At 41.1% G+C, this 21,402-nt stretch overlaps 1 protein-coding gene across 1 annotated transcript in view; it reads left to right on the top strand.

Moving 5' to 3' along the window:
* Positions 1 to 21,402, top strand: part of sec63 (SEC63 homolog, protein translocation regulator) — a 104,316-nt gene that overhangs the window by 17,461 nt on the left and 65,453 nt on the right. Inside the window, exon 2 of the mRNA XM_041188564.1 lies at positions 5,003 to 5,102. Within this exon, the coding sequence (XP_041044498.1) occupies positions 5,003 to 5,102 (100 nt within the window). The remainder of the gene's footprint in view (positions 1 to 5,002; positions 5,103 to 21,402) is intronic.

The raw sequence follows: 21,402 nt of genomic DNA on the forward strand, positions 1-21,402 counted from the left end.
TCTCATGCTCCTAGTGACCCTTGATCCCTCCCCAGTTGGCTTGATCCAAACCACCCATCCCACAAGATCTGAAATCTGGCATGGCCTCGGTGCCAGGGTTGCTGGTTTTGAAACACTGTACTGGCACAGTAATACTCATAAGCTTACTGATTACTTGAGAGGTCCTTCAGAATTGAAAGCTGCAATTTTCACACATGGTGGCTTTCAAGCTCATTGCAGTATGATGGAGAATACCTTTGTGTTCAGCTTTATGCTAGATATAAAATTTGTTCCATAATGTCAACAGACTTTAAGCATTAATCTTCAGTGAATAATGCCAGCAGTAGATATTACAGAGATCATTTGGCCACAAATAAGTGCAGAACATCAACCTGTTCAAATTACTTTTGCCAAGAAAAAAATAATTCTCTCAATATGGGCGTTGCTAGCAAGTCCAGCATTTATTATCACTAGTTGCCATGGAAGATGATGGGGAGCCGCCTCCTTGAACTGCAATCCAAGATATCCAAAGCACTCTGTACTGTTTTGGCAAATATATGTAGGACTATAGTACTGTACTAGCTTCTTGGTGTAGTTAGCTGACTTTTGCATTGCATTCAGAACCAGATAGAATTGAAACAGCAGATCTAGTGGCAGTAACTGCTATGGGCCCAGACAACACCCCGACAATAGTACTGAAGACTTGTGTTCCAGAACCAGCCACGCCCCTCCCAAATTGTTCCAGTACAGCTGCAACACTGGCATCTACCCGACAATATGGAAACCTGTCGACAAAAAGCCACCTGGACAATTACTGCCCTATTAGTCTACTCTCAATCATCAGCAAAGCGATGGAAGGTGTCATCGACAGTGCTATCAAGCAGCATTTATTCAGCAACCACCTGCTCATTGCTCAGCTTGTGTTCTGCCAGGGCCACTTGGCTCCAGACCTCATTATAGCCTTGGCTCAAACATGAACAAAAGATCTGAATATCAGATGAGAATGACAGCCCTTGACATCAAGACAGCATTTGACCAAATGTGGCATCAAGGAGCCTTAGCAAAATTGAAATCTTTGGGAATCTGGAGGAAAACCCTCTGCTGGGTGGAGTCATACCTAACACAAAGGAAGGTGCTGTGGTTGTTGGAGGTCAGTCATCTCAGCTCCAGGACATCACTACAGGAGTTCCTCAGGGTAGTGCCCTAGGCCCAATCATCTTCAGCTGTTTCATCAATGACCTTCTTTCCATTATAAGATCAGAAGTGGGGATGTTCGCTGATAATTGCACAATGTTCAGCACCATTCATGATTCGGATACATGCGGCAAGACCTGGACAACATTCGGGCTTTGACCGATAATTGGCAAGTAACATTCGTGCCACACAAGTGGCAGGCAGTGATCATCCCCAACAAGCGACAATCTTATCGCTGTATCCGTCACTATCAACATTCTGGGGGTTACAATTGATCAGAAACTGGAGTCAATGAGCCATATAAATACTGTGACTACAAGAGCAGGTAACTCATCTCCTGTGTCTACAATGCAGAAGTCAGAAGTGTGATGGAATATGCTCCACTTGTCTGCATGAGTGCAGCTCCAACAACACTCAAATGTGATACTATCCAGGACCAAGCCTGCTTGATTGGCACCCCTTGAACATTCACTTCCTCCACCACCGACAGTGTGTGTGCCATCTACACGATGTTCTGTAACAACTCACCAATGCTCATTTGACAGCGCCTTCCAGACCCATGACTTCTACCACCTAGAAAGACAAGATCGTCAGATGCATGGGATCACCATCTCTAAGTCCCCCTTTAAGCCACACGCCATTCTGACTTGGAACTATATTGCCATTCCTTCACTGTCGCTAGGTCAAAATTTTAGCATTCCCTTCCTAACCGAACTGTGGGCGTACCTACACCACATGAACTGAAAGGTGGCACATCACCACCTTCTCAAGGGTAATTAGTGATGGGCAGCAAATGTTGGCCTAGCCAGCAACACACACCTGTGAAAGAATAAAAAACCACAACAGAACAGGAATAGAAACGGCCGAGCTGCAGTTATCTTGGACACTGATCAGTTAAAATGTTGACTACAAATTGAAAGCTATTCCTGATCTGCGAGAACCCATTTGAAAGAAAGAAATTCACCATCTTGTTGTAGTTAGGCTAGTCTAATCCTCAAAAATTTTCATAGATACTCCATACATAATTGGCAAGGGCAAAAAATGGGAATGTACTTGAGACATATTTTCAAAAAATGGTCATTAAGAACCTGTTGTCTTGTCTGTTTACAACATTGCAGGTATAAAAACCAAAGCAAATTCACAGAGGAAGCTTTAATTAGTCCCTTGCCTTCGCTTGGGGAAATAAACTATTATGATTTCAGTTAGCAACTATAAAAGTTATGCAACAGGAGTCTTAGCTTGAGCAAGCTGGTAATGTGCTTCAAACTTTTAACTGTTTCATGGTTCTGAGGTTCTCTGATTACAAATTCTGGCGTGCAAATGTGAAATGAAAGCAAAGAACTTCAAATACGCCACAGAATGTGGGGGTATATTTCAGCCTAGTGTCAGCCTTGGTGCATTGATAACCTCCTAACTCAGAAACATGAGTGCTATGGTCTGAAGCCCCACTCTGGAGGCTTGAGCCTACATTCTAGGCTGATATTCTTCTAGTGGTACTGAAGCAGCATTGCACTGGTCAGAGGTGCCATCTTTTAGATGAGACGTACAATAGATCACAGTGCATAAGTGAAGCTTCCAAAAGCAGGGATCAACTTCTACACCGAGCATATAATGTGAACCACCATTGTGGGTGGTCGCTATTTTGAAATGTGAAACAAAACAAGCATCGGAAATTCATATTAAGTTAATGTGGCACAGTTTTAATTAATGTACAATCAAAACATTTTATAACTGTCAAATGCAAAGAGTTTCATTATGAAGACCACTGAAACACCTATTCCACTTGATCAATCCATAACTTCACCCCATCCTCATCCATTCATTGCCATGGGCAAGCACAAAACTCCTGTTGGGAACTTGATGTTTTTACTTTTGAAAATTACCATTTACTATTTTGCTCCATTGGCCATGAAGCTATGAATCATGTCTTCTCATGTTCTGTCATTCTGTTTTTGAATCTTTCCACTCCACTTTGGCTGCTGGGCATATTGAAATTCACAGGCGCTTCATCTACATTGTCAATGTGACATAATGGGTATTCACATTTTTGCGGCTGTCTGATGATAAACCACTGGAAATGTAGTTTTGGCATGAGTGATCTGGGTCGTCTTTCGCAACACTAGATTTTCTTCCATTGACTCTTTTCAACGATCCATTCCGATATATGCTTCTCAAGGTCAGAGCAGTGGATAGTTTTTTTTAATTAAGCCAGCATTTATTGCGCATCCCTAATTGCCCTTGTTCAGAGGACAGTTAAGAGTCAACCACATTGCTGTGGGTCTGGAGGTAAGGACAGCAGAATTCCTTCCCTGAAGGGCATTTTATGGACATTTTGTGACAATCAACAATGGTTTCATGGTCATCAGTGGACTTTTAATTTTTATTGACCTCAACATCTGCCGTGGCAGGGTTTGAACCTGGGCCCCCAGAACATTATCCTGGGTCTCTGGATTACTAGTCTAGCAACAATACCACACCGCCTCCTTGTTCTCATGCCACGTTTTGTCTTTGGCATATTCAGGGCAGATTTCTTTTACCATTCTCGCGCCAGTTTTTCACTAACACTGAATTCTCTTATTGCAACAGAGCTATTCAACAAGTTAGCAAATGTAAAGACTTTCTGCTTGAAAGCAACTTTGTACTTTATTCATTTTGCTGGAGGACCCATCTCTGTCACTCATGATGCCACGCCCGGTCTGCTCTCTGTGGGCATCATAAATTCCCGCATAAAACGTGCATTTCTGGGGTGAAAAATTGAGGCCGAATACTAATACGAGTAACACATTTTGAGGTTGAAAGAGGCAGCTTGAACAATGATTAGATATAAAAGCGTATTCTTGACAGAGAAAATAGGGTCGTCTTATATGCCGTGATCTTTAGTAAACTAATGTTGAGCATAAAAAGAATAGCCAATGGCACAATTCGACAGAGGACAGGAAAAAGGCCCCTGATCAATATCTATTCTTCAACCAACACCTTAAAAGGAAAGAATAGTAATTCTCATTGCTGTTTGCGAGACATGTTGCTTTTCTTGCATTACAACAGTGACAACACTTCAAAAACTACATCATTAGCTGTTTAAATGCCTTTTGAGATGCTCTGAGATGGTGCATGGTACTATGTAAATACGTGTTCTTGATCTGTTATTGAGTGCATGACTTGCTCAAGCTGTAAAGTTTAAGGCCAATAGGTGATTCAACACTGAAGAAGAGTCATACGGACTCGAAACGTTAACTCTGTTTCCCTCTCCACAGATGCTGCCAGACCTGCTGAGGTTTCCTGCATTTTCTGTTTCTTTTTTTGTTTTTATGACAGGTGATTCAATAATACTGGGTTTGTATGGTGCTATTGAGCTTTTATGCTTGTTGATTTACGACAAAATCACCTCTGATCTTGCCTGTGTTGGAATGATTGGAATTAACATTACCTTTGGGACATGAGTGCTCAGTTTTGGATGGATTTAGATTTACCCCGTATTTCGATGGCCCAGACCCAAGTTGTCTCAAGGGGTGGGGTTTAGAGGACACTCAAATCAGAGGTTTAAAAATTGAACAGAGCAGATGAATCTGATGGTAAGTAATTCTCACCTGGCCAGGAGAGATATGAAGAAGCCCAAGTAACCTGAGGAACAGAGATTTCTTCTGGAAATGTTACCCACAAAAAAACATACTGGGCAGGATGCTCTGTGAGTCAGGCTTAAAAGTCGCAGGATAAGGAGCTTGAAGCTGTTTGTCTGATGGCTGTCATGGTTGAGACTTGGATCTGAAAGGAAATAATTTTGTTTTTTGTGTGCATGGGCAAGTAACTTACTCTTTTTGCTCTTAAACAGAGGAACGCAGGATAAAGACATTAGGAAAAGTGCATAGGAATTGCTTATGGTACCGGTTGCGCTCAGGAAAATCGGGTCACAGTGCAATTCCCACGTTAAAGTGAGTATTTTGTTTTCAGTCTTTTAACTCCTAATGAAAAAGTCATCTTCTGTAAGAATCTATCAGATTTTGCCTGACTCATAAATTATGGCTCAATTGCAAATGCTTCATAGGTATTCAGCCTAGACAGTCCAGAGAAATTGGCTACATAAAATTCAGTAGCTGCAGTGAGAGTTCGAAACACAAGCCGCACTACCATTTGTTAGCTGTCGATAGCTACACCACTGAAATCTCTGAATCCTCCAGCAGTGGTGACATTCTAGTTGCAAACCTCAATTTAAATGTAAAGCATTCAAAGTCTGTCTTTCAAAAATGAACATCAACAATGGCATAGATTTCTGATGGGAGAATTGGGGTGGGAGGTGAAGAAGAGGGAAATGCGAGGATTCAGGAAAGTAGTTCACAAGCCAATATTGACTTCTCTGTCACATTATCTCCCTGCTTCTTCAGAAGCCTGGTTAAAACCCTATCTCAGTGGTATGTTCAGTTTTCCCGTTTAGTCATTCACTCTGCTGTCTCTTGTAAAATGGACTGACAGATGCATGTAAGCAAGGATACTATAAATTTGAAAACTGGAATGTTGAGGTATATAATGAAGAATAAACTATATAGGTGACTTCAAATTTAGTGGAGTTACTCTTAAGTAGATTAGATTGATGTGGGATACATGAAACATGTCAGCCTAAGTGATGTTTCAAATGAATATTTCAGAGAGCACAAATGTATTGCTCTAGTCCACAAATGTGATGGTTAATTGGATTTTAAATTTTGAGCATGTGTTTAATTGACTGACTGCATTGTCTAGCAAAGGTGGAGTTCCTGGACTATATTCAGTTAAGATTTGAATTGATTTAATTTGCTTCAAAATTAAAAGAACTATCACTTCTCAAAAGATGGTCATATCATATTCAAAAATACTTTTCTTTTTCTCCCTCTTATCCCTCTCTTTCTCTTTGCTGTCTCTGTAGCTTTCCATTATCTCTTGTGCTTATGTTGTCTAGCAGAAATGCTTTCCAGCCTTTGCTTCTCTCCCTCTTGCTTTCTGTTTGTTCACTGCTATAGAGAATGATGATTAGTGCCCTCCCTGCCAGTTATTTTGTGCACTCCTGTTATTTAGCTACAATCTCTACTTCTTTCCTAGCTTTTTTGGCTATTTGTGATATTAATAATCTCACTTTTCCATATTACGCAAATTTACCATATAAAATGTACATTTGTGTTTTATTTGGTTTAATAGAGCCTGTGGCTGTTCTAGAACTCCCTAATGCATTGTGCAAGTTGTATTTTCTTTTCACTATTGTGAAAATTCCTTAACAGGCAAAATGAAGTTCATTTTCTTGTCCTGCGATTCTCATTTATTGCTCATCCAAAAGTTGCTCTGAGAAGGTGGTAGATGACATAAGAACATAACATTAGAAATAGGAGCAGGAGTAGGCCCTTCGAGCCTGTTCCACCATTCAATAAGATCATAGATGATCTTCTGTTTAGAATTCCATATTCCCATCTACCTCTGATAACCTGAAGAAGAGTCATACAGACAGAAAAAAGCAACTCTGTTTCTCTCTCCACAGATGCTGTCAGACCTGCTGAGTTTTTCCAACATTTTCTGTTTTTGTTTCAGATTTCCAGCATCCGCAGTATTTTGCCTTTAACCTTAAGTTCTTGTTAGGCAAGGGAATCAATCTATGCCATAAATATTCGATGACCCCACCTCCACTGCCTTCTGAGGTGGAGAGTTCCAAAGTTGCATAACCCCCAGAGAAAAAAATTCTCCTCATCTGTCCTAAAAGGGTAGCCCCTAATTTTACAACAGTGCCCCCCACCTAGTTCCGGACTCACCCACAAGAAGAAACATCCTTTCCACATCCACCTTGTGAGACTGTTCAGGATCTTATATACTTTAATCAAATCACCCCTCACTCTTCTAAACTCTGGTGGAAACAAGTCCAGCCTGTCAACCTTTCCTCATAAGACAACCCACTCTTTCCAGGTATCAATCTAGTAAAATAAAAGCAAAATACTGTGGATGCTGGAAATCTGAAACAAAAACAAAAAGTGCTGGAAAAACTCAGCAGGTCAACTTGGTAAACCTCCTCTGAACTGCGTCCAACGCATTTACATCCTCCTTTAAATAAGGAGACCAAAACTGCACACAGGATTTGAGATGCAGTCTCACCATTGCCCTGTAAGTGAGGAGTAACACCCTTAATTTTATGTTCAATTCCTCTCCAGAGTGACCATTGCTTTTGTAGCTTAGTGATTTGCAATGTCAGTTACGAAGGTGTTAAGTCATATGTAGGCTATGTTACACTTCTTACAGCCAATTGGTGAAAAAGGAGACCAGAGGTTAATCTAGGACGCTAAACATTTATGCATTTCACAATCTAGGTCAAAGCATTCCACTTGATTGGCACCCTATCCACAAAAATTCACTCCCTCCACCACCGACACAGTGGCAGCAGTATGTACCATAGTTGCGCTGCAGAAGCTCACCAAGGCTCCTTTGACAGCACCTTCCAAACTCACGGCGGCTACTATTTAGAAGGAGAAGGGCAGCGGATGCATGGGAACACCACCACCTGGAAGTTCTCCTCCAAGGCTCGCACAATCCTGACTTGGAAATATATCGCCGTTCCTTCACTGTCACTAGGTCAAACTCCTGGAACTCCTTCCCTAACAGCACTGTGGGCGTACCTATACCACATGGACTGCAGCAGTTCAAGAAGGCAGCTCACCACCACCTTCTCAAGAGCAATTAGGGATGGGCAATAAATGCTGGCCTAGCCAGCAATGCCCACATCCCATGAATAAATAAAAAAAATCTCCTTTTCTCTCTTTTAAAAAAAAGTTTAAATAGCATTCAAATAATATTTCAATATAAAAATCTAAGAAAAGAATTTCTATATTTTCTATAAAGCACTATCTTACAAAATTGCCCCTCTTCTCGGCCGCCCAATAGTCTTTTGGTACAAATATTGCTTTTTGAGAAACAATGAGATAATTGATGGCTTTCATCAACCCATTTGATCTTGGAGATTTTCTTTTTTACCTAACATTTATTTTAAGCGAACAAAGTCAATCCTTGACCTTTTTTCACCTCCACTTTTTTTTTTCAGTGAACATTATCCAACAAGGAATGATTATCTATGGAATATTCAATGGTCAACCTGTTTTCATTATACCCCTTGCATAGAATGTCCCCTAAAATATTTGACAAATGGAATTTCCATATCCAATGCTGCCAAAGTACTTTCAACAGTCCTTTTTATTTCCTTAGCTTTCCAGGCTAAAGGGCAACATTTTTATTTTCACCCACAAAATAGTTTGAAACCAGCTCTACTTGAATTCCTATCAGGAAGATTTGCATGAAAGGTATCACTAAAAATAATTAATTTCATGTTCTTTGGATCACCTAGGGATGGAAATTTCAGTACATATTTCTCAATTTAAAAAAATGTTTCATTTATCCTTAAAATATCCTCAACTTTAGGATGCTTCATTGTAGTACTTAGTTCCAAAACAATTATCTGGTCTTGCCTGAGCGCAGAAACAATTGAACAGATCAATCAAGTTTCTCAGCTGCTCTAATAAAAACAGAAAATGCTGGAAAAACTCAGCAGGTCTGACAGCATCTGTGGGAGAGAGAAACAGAGTTAATATTTCGAGTCCGTTTGACTCTTCTTCAGAGCTCCTCATGTGCTCTTTCTTTTAGATATGACATTATCTTTCTGTGATGATTTTAGCAGGATTAACTGGAATAGGAGTAACAGTCTAAATAAGATTGCTGCTCCAGACCTATTATGTTCAATTTCTAAACTAATACGTTTAAAGCCTCTGAAGCCTGACTTCCAATCTTAAAATCACTTTAATCTTATAAATGACACATTTCTCAAATTCCACAGAGCCATCCCATAAGAAATCATCATCATGCATCATGAAGATGCTTGAAAGTTTCCCCTTGTGATGCCAATAAAATATTGAGGGACCTTCTTTTTGTTAAACACAGCCTACTTTCAACAAAGCAGATCTTACCGAAAAATATCACATTCTCAGGGCACCGTTCAGGCCATAAACACTTGGTTAGTTCGCCTTTGCATTACTTGCCTCTTCAGGTGTTTCGAGAAACACTTTACTGAATTTTTTCACCCTGCAGAAACATGGCTTTTATGTTGATTATCAACAATCCCCCAAATGTAGCCAGAAGAGTTGAGAAGACTTTGAGGATTGCTTTTCCACTGCAGGAGAGTCCTCTCTAATGTCTGTATCACCAGTCGCTCTTGAAAACCCGAGTAATTAGTCTCGCTTAGCCGTAAGCCTCATCTTCATGTGTCTTTTCTGTACAAATCCATCTATGTAACAAGGCTGGCTGTTCCCTGGTACTTCAGAATAAGTGCCAAATTCTTCCCAACAACCTGATTCCTTATGTTTTATCTGAGTCTACCCTCTAATTATTGACAGGCACAAAAACTTCATGGTCTTGAGGACTTCTGGCCCTACCTAGACCCTTCTTTCATTGTGCAATCTATTCAAGCTGTGGCCTCTACTTGTACTTCAATGTATTTACGGATTACTACTGTAAGATCTCTCCTTCGCACGATCAGAGACTCTTTCTTTGGAACATGATCCTTTTCTAATGTAAGAGTTACTCTCAGACATATTGTTAGAACTTTCTCTTTCTTGCCATTTACAAAAATTAATTTGTGGGCCGTGGGTGTTGATGGCTAAGCCAGCATATATTGCCCATACCTAATTGCCCTTGACAATAAGGGGGTGACCTTGACATTGTGGTAATGTCACCAGACTAGTCATCCCGAGGCCCAGGCTAATGTTCTGGGGACACTGGTTTGAATGCCACCACAGCAACTGGTGGAATTTAAGTTCAATTAATAAACCTGGAATTAAAAAAAAAACACTCTCTAATAGTGATCCTGAATCCATTGTCAATTGTCACAAAAAAAACCTGGGTTCACTAATGTCCTTTAGGGAAGACTTTGCCTGGCCTGGCCTACATGTGACTCCAAACCAGCAGCAATGTAGCTGACTCTTAAATTCCCTCTGAAATATCCCAGCAAGCCACTCAGTTGTATCAAACAGTTATAAAGTCTACAAAAAAGAATGAAACTGGACAGATCGCCTGCCATCTACCTAGGCATTGGAAACAATAATGGCAAACCCCCAGCCCTGTTGACCTCCTTACTAACATCTGGTAGCTTGTGCTAAAATTGGGAGAGGTGTCCCACAAACTAGTCATGCAACAGTCTGACACAGTCATACTGACAGAATCATATCTTACAGACACTACCATTACCATCCCTGGGTATGTCCTGTCCCACCGTCAAGGCAGATTCACTAGAGGTGGCGGCACAGTAGTATACATTCGGGAAGGAGTTGCCTTGGGAGCCCTCAACATCGACTCCAGCCCCCATGAAGTCTCATGGCATCAGGTCAAACATGGGTAAGGAAATCTCCTGGTTACTACGTACTGATGAATCAGTACTTCTCCATCTTGAACACCACTTGGAGGAAGCACTGAGGGTGGGAAGGGCACAGAATGTAATCTGGGTGGGGGACGTCAACGTCCATCGCCAGGTGTGGCTTGGGAGTAGCACTACTGACTGGGCTGACCGAGCCCAAAGGACATAGCTGCTAAACTGGGTCTGTGGCAGGTGGCGAGGGACCCAACAAGAGGGAAAAATTTACTTTACCTTGCTCTCACCAGTCTACCTGTCGCAGATACATCTGTCCATGACAATATTGGTAGGAGTGACCACCACACATTCCTTGTGGAGACGAAAACGACATTGAGGATACCCTCATGTTATGGCATGACCGCCGTGCTAAATGGGATAGATTTCGTGCAGATCTAGCAACTCAACACTGGGCATCCATGAGGTGCTGTGGGCCATCAGCAGCAGCAGAATTGTATGCAACCACAATCTATAACCTCGTGGCTCAGCAAATCCCTGTCACTACCATTACCATCAAGCTATGGGATCAACCATGGTTCAATGAAGAGTGCAGGGGGGCATTCCAGGAGCAGCACCAGGCCTAAAAATTAGGTGTCAAGCTGGCTAAACTCCAACACAGGACTACTTTCATGCCAAACAGCATATGCAGCATTCAATAGACAGATAAGCGATCTCACAATTAACAGATCAGTTCTAACCACTGCATTCCTGCCGCATCCAGTTGTGCATGGTGGTGGATAATTAACTGGAGGATGAGGGCTTATGAATATCCCCATCCTCTAAGGTGGGGGAGCCCTGTACATCAGTGCAAGAGATAAGGCTGAAGCATTTGCTACAATCTTCAGCCAGAAGTGTCAAGTGGATGATCCATCTCGGCTTCCTCCTGAGGTCCCCAACCTCACATGCCATTCTTCAGTCAATTCGATTCATTCTATGATATCAAGAGATGGCTGAAGGCACTGGATACTGCAAAGGCAATGAGCTGTGACAACATTCCAGCAATGGCAATGAAGACCTGCGCTCCAAAGCTTGCCATGCCCCTAGCCAAACTGTTCCAATACATTTACATCACTGGCACCTACCCAGCAATGTAGAAATCTGCCTAATTATGTCCTGTACACCAAGAGCAGGACAAATCCAACATGTCCAATTACTGCCCCATCAGTGTACTCTTGATCCTCAGCAAAGTGATGAATGGGGTCATGACCGTGCTCTCAAGTGGCACTTACTCATCAATATCCTGCTCACTGACGCTAAGTTTGTGTTCTGCCATGGCCACTTCGCTCCTGACCTCATTATAGCCTTAGTCCAAACATTGACAAAAGAGCTAAACTTGAGGTGAGTGTGACTGCCCTTGTCATCAAGGTAATATTTGACTAAGTGTGGCATCAAGGAGCCCTAGCAAAACTGGGGTCAGTGAGAATCAGGCAAAGCTCTCCATAGGTTACAGTCACACAATCATCACCCTTTGTGTTGGGTGATTATTGGAAGTCAATCATCTCAGTCCCAGTACATCGCTGCAGGAGTTCCTCAGGGTAGTGTCCTAGGTACAACTGCCTTAGCTGCTTCATTAGTGACCTTCCCTCCATCATAAGGTCAGAAGTGGGATGTTTGCTGATGATTGCACAATGTTCACCATTCGCAACTCCTCAGATGCTGAAGCAGTCTGTACCCATATGCAGCAGCACCTCGATATTGTTCAGGCATTGGCTGATAAGTGGCAAGTAACATTCGAGCCACACGAGTGCCAGGCAATGACCATCTCCAAAAGGAGAGAATCCAGCCATCTCCCCATGACAATCCATGGCATTTCCATCACTGAATCCCCCACTATCAACATCCTGAGGGTTACCACTGACTACAAACTGAACTGGAACAACCTTTATAAATACTGTGGCTGTAAGACCAGGTCAGAGGCTGGAAATTCCGAGGAGAGCAACTTGCCATCTGACTTCCCAAAGCCTGTCCACCGCCTACAAGGCACAAGTCAGGAGTGATGGATGGAATACTCTCCACTTGCCTGGTTGAGTGCAGCTCCAATAACATTCAAGAAGCTTGACACCATCCAGGGCAAAGCAGCCTGTTTGCCAACCCATTACCATTTTCAACATCCACTCTGTCTACCACCAACGCACAGTGACAGCAGTGTGTACCATCTCTAAAAACCTGCAGCAATTCACCAAGGCTCCTTTGACAGCACCTTCCAAACCCATGACCTCTACCACCTAGAAGGACAAGGGCAGGATATGCATGGGAACACCACACCTGCAAGTACCCCTCCAAGCCACACACCGTTCTGACTTGGAACTATATCGCTGTTCCTTCACTGTTGTGGGGTCAAAAACCTGGAACTCCCTAACAGCACTGTGGGTATACCTACACTATATGGACTATGGTGGTCCAAGTATGCAGCTCACCATCACCACCTCAAGGGCAACTAGGGATGGAATAAAAGTCCGGCCTAGCCAGCAATATGTCCATACCCTGAAAGAATAAAAGAAAAGGTGGTGGTGAACCACTGCCTTTAACTGCTGCAAGCCTTTCTTCTACCTCATTCTGGTGGTCCATGAACCTCACTTTTTGGCTGTCATTTTGAAGATCTAACTAATATTTAAACCTTGTCAGTAGCTTTGCCTGAATGCCCCACCATAGTTGATTACATCAATTCACTAGAACTTTTTGGAACATAGGTCACCTGAGTCCCCACTTTAGGAAATTGTCCTTTGGAGGTGATGACCCTGTACTGTGCATCATGATCATCCAGCCCTGATCATTGTATTCTGTTGCTCAGGACTGTCATCGCAAAACGCATGAGTATGTGAGGATGCCTCATTGGCTTCTATCAGCTGGTCAGACCCTGAGAGTTTGTAATCAATCCAGATTAACTGTGAGGAATGAACTTCAGTTTGATTAACATGTTGGACCCTGTTACATAGTGTCCTCTTACCTTTCTAGGCCCTTTCTATTCCTCATGGCCCTTTTGTAGTACATCATATCTGAAGAATTAATCTGTCTCTGATTGTCTCATGATGCCTTAGAGCTCTCTGAATTTTCTCCAACTGTTTGCACAGCAGAAAAAAATTGAACTAATTGTAGCCATTTGATTCACTCCATGGATGTAAAGAAACAGCTGAAGACACTGGATACTGCAAAGGCTATTGATCCTGACAACATCCCGGTAATGGTACTGAAGACTTGTGGCTTGGCCTAAATAGCCAAGTGGTTATGGTACTGGGTTTGTAATCCCAAGATCAAGAGTTCAAATCTCACAATGGCAAACTATGAAACAATGTAACTTCAGCTGAAACAGTTGGAAACGTATTTGTACTCGAAAGGGTTACTGAAGACTTGTGCTCTAGAAGTAGCCCCGTCCTGCACCAAGCTGTTCCAGTACAGCTGCAACACTGGCATCTACCTGACAATGTGAAAATTGCCCAGGTATGTGCTGTGCACAAAAAGCAGGACAAATCCAATCTGCCTCTTCAAGCATCATCAGAAAAGTGATAGAAGATGTTGTCGACACACCAGCAAGAGGCACTTATTTAGCAATAACCTGCTCACTGATGCTCAATTTGAGTTTTGCCAGGGCCACTTGGCTCCCAATCTCATTACAGCCTTGGTCCAAACATGGACAAAAGAGCTGAACTCGGTGAGGCAAGATTGACCTCTCTTGACATGAAGGCAGCATTTGATGAGCATGGCATCAAGGAGCCCTAGCAAAACTGAAGTCAGTGGGAATCGGTGGTGGAGGATGCGGTTGGGGGGAGGAATCTCCTGGTTGGAGTCACATCTAGCACAAAGGATGTGCTTCCCAATCTTACTACAGGGTGGTGGTCATTCTTCAATGCACACAATGTGGCACAACACCTGTTTTCTTTGATGAGATGGGAGCGTCTCAGGCAACGCTGGCATTTTATTGCACATCCATAATTGCATTCTAAGGTGGCGAGCTGTAGCAGTTAAAAATCAACCACATGGCTATGGGTCTGGAGCCGCATGCAGGCCAAACCAGGTAAGGATGGCAGATTTCCTAAAAGGGTTTTTACAACATTTCATAATACTTCATGGTCACCGTTACTGAGACTAGCTTTCAATTCCAGATTCGTTAGTTTAATGCGTTGGTTTAATTGAATTAATTGTTCATTGAATTTAAATTCCACCAACTGTTGTGGTAAGATTTTGAGTTCCCAGGCTAATTTACTGGGCCTCTGAATTATTAGCTCAGTGATGTTACCGCAATGCTACTGTCTCCCCATAATTACCTTAAACCTTTTCAGTTTTTGCAGTAGCTCTCTCTTGCTCTACCTTACAGAGACTGCAGAAGCTTGATTTTTTTTTTACTACCTTTTCCCCAAGTGTTAGTTTGACACAGTTTGGCAGTGCTTTTGCCTTGGAGTCAGATAGTTTTGGGATTGAGCTGCATTGAGGGAATGTGATTGCACAATCAAGACTGAAAGTTCAGTGCAGCAAATCTATATTTGATGGAGGTGATTAACTGACCGCTTCCTGCGTGAAGGTTCATATAAGCTTTCTCCCATCCCAGAGTAGCTGTCATGATGGCCCTTTAAAGGTAAATTGTTGGCTTATAGCACCATGCAATGCAACTTTGTTTCCCTTCCTCCCCCCCCCCACCCCCCCCAGCTCCAGAATGTGCAGCACAGTGATATACTCTGTGAACTGCATAAATGCAAAGTGATCACGTTAAATCCTGTTAAGGCAACTTGAGATCAATGCAAAATTAGCATGTTAGTGTTGCTTATTTTCTCGAACAAAGAAGCAAAAAAAAAAGAGGTTATGCAACGTTTTTACTTCTAATTTAGCAGCAGCACTTGGGCTCAGCCCATTTGTGCACAGAGGGCAGTTTGTGGATGTCGAAACTATAGACATTTTTTTTTAAATTATAATTGGACAGCCAATGTAACAGTAATTTTCAGTTTGTTTTTAATTTGCTGCTCATTACTGTATAGAGTTTTAGTGAAATATTTTCCCATTTCAAAGTAGCTGCCCTCTTAAACCAACTACATAGAATATACAGCACAGAAACAGGCCATAGGCTCAACAGGTGCTTTTGCTCCTCATGAATCTCCTCTCATTCCATCCACCTCATTGCTGCCTTTTAGAGGATCTTTCTATTCCCTTTTCCCATACTTCATCTAATTTTCTTTTGAAAGCTTCTAAACTATTTGCCTCAGCAACTTCTGTGATAGCGAGTTTCACACCCTAATCACTCAAGTGCAGCAATTTATCCTCGTTTCCTTATTGGATTTGACAGTAACTATCTTGTATTTATGGGTTCTAGTTTTGGATTTTCCCACATCAACCTTGCAGGTCCAACCCAATTTTAAAGACCTGAATCAGGTCACCTCTAAATCTCTTTTCTGACGATAAAAGTTCAACCTGTTCAATTTCTCCTGCTGGCCATAATCTTTCAATTTTGTACCTCTAGAAATAAATCCAAGAGCTTTGGTAGGATTTTTAATTGCTCTGCTGATCTGCTAAGTAGCTTTTAATGATTTGTTCACTGTCATTTGCCCATACAGATTCTTATTTTGTGTAGGTGATTCAGTTTTTTCAATCAAAGTAGCCCATCGCATTTATCTATGTTCAAGATCATTTGCAATTTAACTGCCTAGTAATTTTTCTAATGTTCTGTATTACATTGCATTCTTCCTCAGTTTGGTGGTACCTGTAAACTTTAATACCCAGTTACTCCATACCAACAATTTAAATTATGATTAAAAATGGTCCCAGCACTGATCCTTATGGAGCACCATTTTCTACCACCTTCTAATCTGAATAATTACCCTTTACCCCTACTCTCTGCTTTCTATTTGTCCCTGACTTCACATATCCTGTCTGTTGAAATGAGCCTACTGTGTGGTACCTTTATTGAAGGCTTTTTGAAAATCCAATTATATGAGATATGCATTTTCCTTGTCAACTTTTTCCTCTTCATTTAAGCATGTTAGCCTTTCAAAATCCATGCTATGTTTTATTATATTTCCTGTCCGTAGATTTTCTAGCACTCTTAGTGCAGATTTCAGTACCCTTCCCATCTCTGACAAGCTGACTGGTCTATAGTTTCCACATTTTGTTCAATCTTCCAAATTTTCTGGCACAATCACCTCTTCCATTGAATAGTGCCTCTACTATCTTCTCCCTAGCTTCCTTGAGTATGCATGAGTGCATTCAGTCTGGATCTGGGATGCGATCCACTTTTAGTTTTGCTGGTTTGTCAGTTTTTTTTGCTGTTTTTCTGTCACAATTGTAATTTTTTTAAAAGGTTCATCTCAAGTGTCTATTTTGTTATCTTCAATAGCTACTGTGAAGTAGTGTTTAAATACTCCCATGTGAACAAATGAATGTATTAATTAAGAGCAGGAATAGGCCATTCAATAAGATCATGGCTGTTCTGATTGTGGCCTCAACTCTACTTTCCTTCCTATATCCTGTATCCTTTGACTCCCTTGTCATTCCAGCATCTATCTACCTCTGCCTTTAAAATATTTAATGGTCTTGCTTCCACTGCTCTCTGTGGAAGAGAGCTCCACAGATTCACGACCCTTAGCAGAAAAAAAATTCTCCTCATCTTTGTATTAAATGGGAGACCCCTTATTTTTAATCTGTCCACTAGTTCTAGACTCTCCCACAAAGGGAAACATCTGCCCTGTCAATTCCTGTCAGGATCTTATGTTTCAATGAGGCCACCTCTCAATCTTCTAAACTCTAATGGATACAAGACAGGATTTTCGCTTGTCTCTTTTGCCCTGTTCGCTTTGTTGCTTTCCATTTCCCTCCTGATGTTTGACATCTTGTGCAATCTCTCCTTTACCTCCACCTATCGCTGGCCTTTTATCCAGCTTCATCTGACCCCCTCCCCCCCCTTTACATAGTATATATTTCACCACATTTCTATTTCTCTTTAGTTCTGAAGAAGAGTCACCTGGAGTTGAAATGTTAACACTTTCTCTACAGATGCTGTCAGACCTGCTGAGTTTTTCCAGCAATTTTTGTTTTTGTTTCAGATTTTCAGCATCCGTAGTATTTTGCTTTTATCTTAGTATTTATTTGACTTTCACTTCCCTTTCAGGAATGCCTACCTTGAAGAAGTACTGCTCTGCTTTCCGACAGGATTTCCACTTGTCTCTTTTGCCCTGTTCACCTTCATTGCTTTCCATTTCCCTCCTGGTGTTTGACATCTTTTGCAATCTCTCCTTTGCTTCCACCTATCACTGGCCTTCTATCCAGCTTCATCTGTCCCATCCCACCCTTACACAATATATATTTCACTACATTCCTACTTCTCTTTAGTTCTGAAGAAGAATCATCTGGACTCAAAACGTTAACTCTTTCTCTCCCCGGATGCTGTCAGACCTGCTGAGTTTTTCCAACAATTTTTGTTTTTGTTTCTAATGGATACAAGCCTAGCCTGTGCAGCCTTCCCTCATAAAATGACCCTTGCATCCCAGGTATGAGTCGAGTGAACCTTCTCTGAACTGCTAATGCAGTTATGTCCTTTCTTAAATAAGGAGACCAAAACTGTACACAGTATTCCAGATATGGTCTCACCAATATCCTATACAAGTGTAGGAAAACACCCCTATTTTTATATTCCATTCCCCTTCTGTAAACATCAATATTCCATTTGCCTTCCTAATTGCTTTCTGTACCTGCATACTAACTATTTGTGGTTCATGTACCAGGGCACGCAGATCCGTCTGTAATGCAGAGTCCTGCAATCTCTCTCCATTTAAATAATATGCTGCTTTTTTTATTCTTCCTGCCAAAGTGGACAAGTTCACATTTTGCCATATTATACTGACGTCTGCCAAGTTTTTTGCCCACTCACTTAACCTATCTATTTCCCTTTGCAGACTCGTTATGTCCTCTTCACAATTTACTTTACTACCTGCCTTTGTGTCATCAGCAAATTCAGCATCCGTGCATTCGATCCTGTCGTCCAAGTCTTTAGTATTGATTGTAAATAGTTGAGGCTCCAGCATTGATCCCTGTGGCACTCCACTCATTCCACCTTGTCAACCAGAGAAAGACCCATTTTTTGCCTACTCTCTGTTTCCTGTTAGCAGGAATAGAGGATTAGTTAGCTAATATGTTACCCCCTATGCCATGAACTCTGATGCCTTTTCTTGGTCGTTACCTATAAGTTTATCTTCCTTGTTCTTTAGTGGGCTTACCCTTCAGTTTTCCTTCCTTTCTTTGTCTAGAGAACACTATTACTTTTTTTTCTGCAATCATTGATCATTTGATTTTATAAATACCCTTTGCCTTCCTGATTTTTTAAAACTCAAGTTCTTTCTATTTACCTTTTCCCTTTATATATTTCTTAAGATTCAACTTTCCCTTCAGTTCTTTATTCATCCACGGTCCCCCATAATTAGCTTGCTTGTTTATGGCTTTTAATAAAATAAGTTTCACAAACTCTATTGATTACCTTTCTAAAGATTTTTCTTCATTTTGCTTTGTTTTTCAAGACTTTCACCCAGTTTACCTTTGTTAGTTTGATTCTCAAGTCCTTAGTTTTTTTCTTTTCCAATCTATTACCTTGGTCTTTGTCCTGCTTAGATCACTCAGTCATAAAATCTTGAAAACCACTATGTTGTGATTACAACTAAGATGCTGCCCTATTCTTCTCCTATCTGTTCTGGTTCATTAGTCATTACTGTATATAGCAGTGTTTTTTTCCTGTTGGACTTGCATACGGAGTGAGAAAGTCGTCCTTTATGCACCGTAAAAACAGGATTTCCTTTGCTCTTTTCACTATTTAATGTTCCCTACATTACAACAGTTGATTACATTTTAAAAGAACTAGAATGATTGTGAAATGCTTTGGGACAGCCTGAGGTTGAGAGGTCCTATATAAATGCAAGTCTTTTCTTTTACTTCTTTGTTGCAACTGGGATGGGTGGATTGTACTGTCTCTCTAGTTCCACTACTCCACAGACCTCAACATGTTGTTATGACCACAGCTGATGTTAATTGCTTTGCAAACCAAATCTCAGAGGGAAGCTTGGCTGATGAGCTATACCGTTTTTTTGTAATCTGAAAATAAGAGACGTACTGATCTTAGCAGTAAGAAGTCCAGTAACACTTTTGGGATTTTAAAAATTAAAAGTAAAAGTTTTATTAACAAGAATAAAAGAAAACTCAGCACAAGATTACAGTTGCACAATTAAGGTTAGCCTTACAGCACATTTCCCCCAAAAAGACACACTACTTGGTCAGACCCAGAAGTACACACCTTCCATGCAACACCCCCTTATAGATGTTTAATTATAAAAAGCCAGTAATATTAACCAAGGCAAGCTGCTGTGGCTTTAATAGAGCACACCACATGATGTCTTAGCTCTCTTCCACTCTGCTGTGAAAATCCAGACTTCAGAACAAAACTGCTTGTTGCAGCCCAAGACTTTTCTGGCTTGACTGGATGGTTGATTCAGACTGCACCCTCTCCCAGCCCAGAGCTTCTGCTTTAGCTCCAGCTGCTACATCTCACTGCTCCAGTCCAACAAGTCCTGCAGCTCAAACAGCTATACTTCCACAGTAACTCTAAAATACCTTATTCCCCACCTTTCATCTCAGATTCCATTTTTCTCACACCTTTTTGAAACCCAATTCCTTCTAAATATATGATCTTTCTTGCTTCCATCTTGCCTTTGCTTTCGGATCAATAAAATATAATATCGCCACTTCTGTTTACCTATGGAATTCCAAGATGTAAACATGTTTCTTGTCGCCTCTGACTTCCCTTTGATATTCAAACAAACTCCCAATTTATCCAGAAATGCAAATGTTAGATCTAACCTATTTGCATGTACCTCAAACATAACACCTCTATCCTTTAGATGTATTAAACCCCCCACACAACCTGTCTCTGATTAATCTCTACCCAACTTAATTAAATCTCTCATGCAGACACACATACACGCGCACACACACATGCACAGCTGCCTTCATGGAATAACATGATATTCCCCCCAAAAAATTTTAAAAACCCATTTCTCTCAATATATTTAAATGATTTTTCCAGCTAGCTATACAGTCAAATATGTGTTTTACCTATTAATCTCAGAATGACCACGCAATGCCCAGGTTTCTTCAATAAGCATCAAAATTATTAGTTTATTAAAAAACAGACTTGCCAAGTAGAAAGGCAAAGCTTATTAACGTACAGTATGAAAAATGAGGGTAGAATAATTACTCTTTCTAAATACCCTAACACGCACACAAGATAAAACAGAAGAATTCAGCCAAATGGTTAAAAGTCATTGGTTCAAGGGAAAAAGATAAATGATGGCATTCAGGTTATACGTTTGGTTTCTCAGCACTGGTTTGTGAAACAATCGATGCCTCTTGCACTACTTTTCACGCAGACTTCAAGGAAGTCAGTCAGTCAATTTCAGAATGTGGAGCGACTTTAGAGCAACTTCCATTTGCTTTTTGCTTAGGAGTTTTGTCTTCTTTACCCAAGCAATTGATTCTCCTTTTTTTCCCCCCAAAGCCAAACAGCCAACCAGCTTTCAAATGCAGTTTCCCAGAGCATGTTTTTTTTCATAAGCCACCATGTTGACCCTCTTATAATCAGCCCACCGGGGTCAAGAGATTTCCAGGTTCTTTAAAACTGCTTAATTACCTTTTCTTGTAAAATGCTGTCTTTTCCAGGAGCAGCAGCAGCAACCAGAATCCTTGCATTAACCTCTTAAGGGACCATGTCTTTTTAAAAGAAAAAACATATTCTTCCATAGCATTCCTAGCCCTTGAAGATGAATCATTTTCTGTGATTAAAGCATTTATGACATCTTCCTGTCAGTGTA

This window comes from Carcharodon carcharias, chromosome 5, assembly GCF_017639515.1.
Source record: "Carcharodon carcharias isolate sCarCar2 chromosome 5, sCarCar2.pri, whole genome shotgun sequence".
In the NCBI taxonomy this organism is placed as follows: domain Eukaryota; kingdom Metazoa; phylum Chordata; class Chondrichthyes; order Lamniformes; family Lamnidae; genus Carcharodon; species Carcharodon carcharias.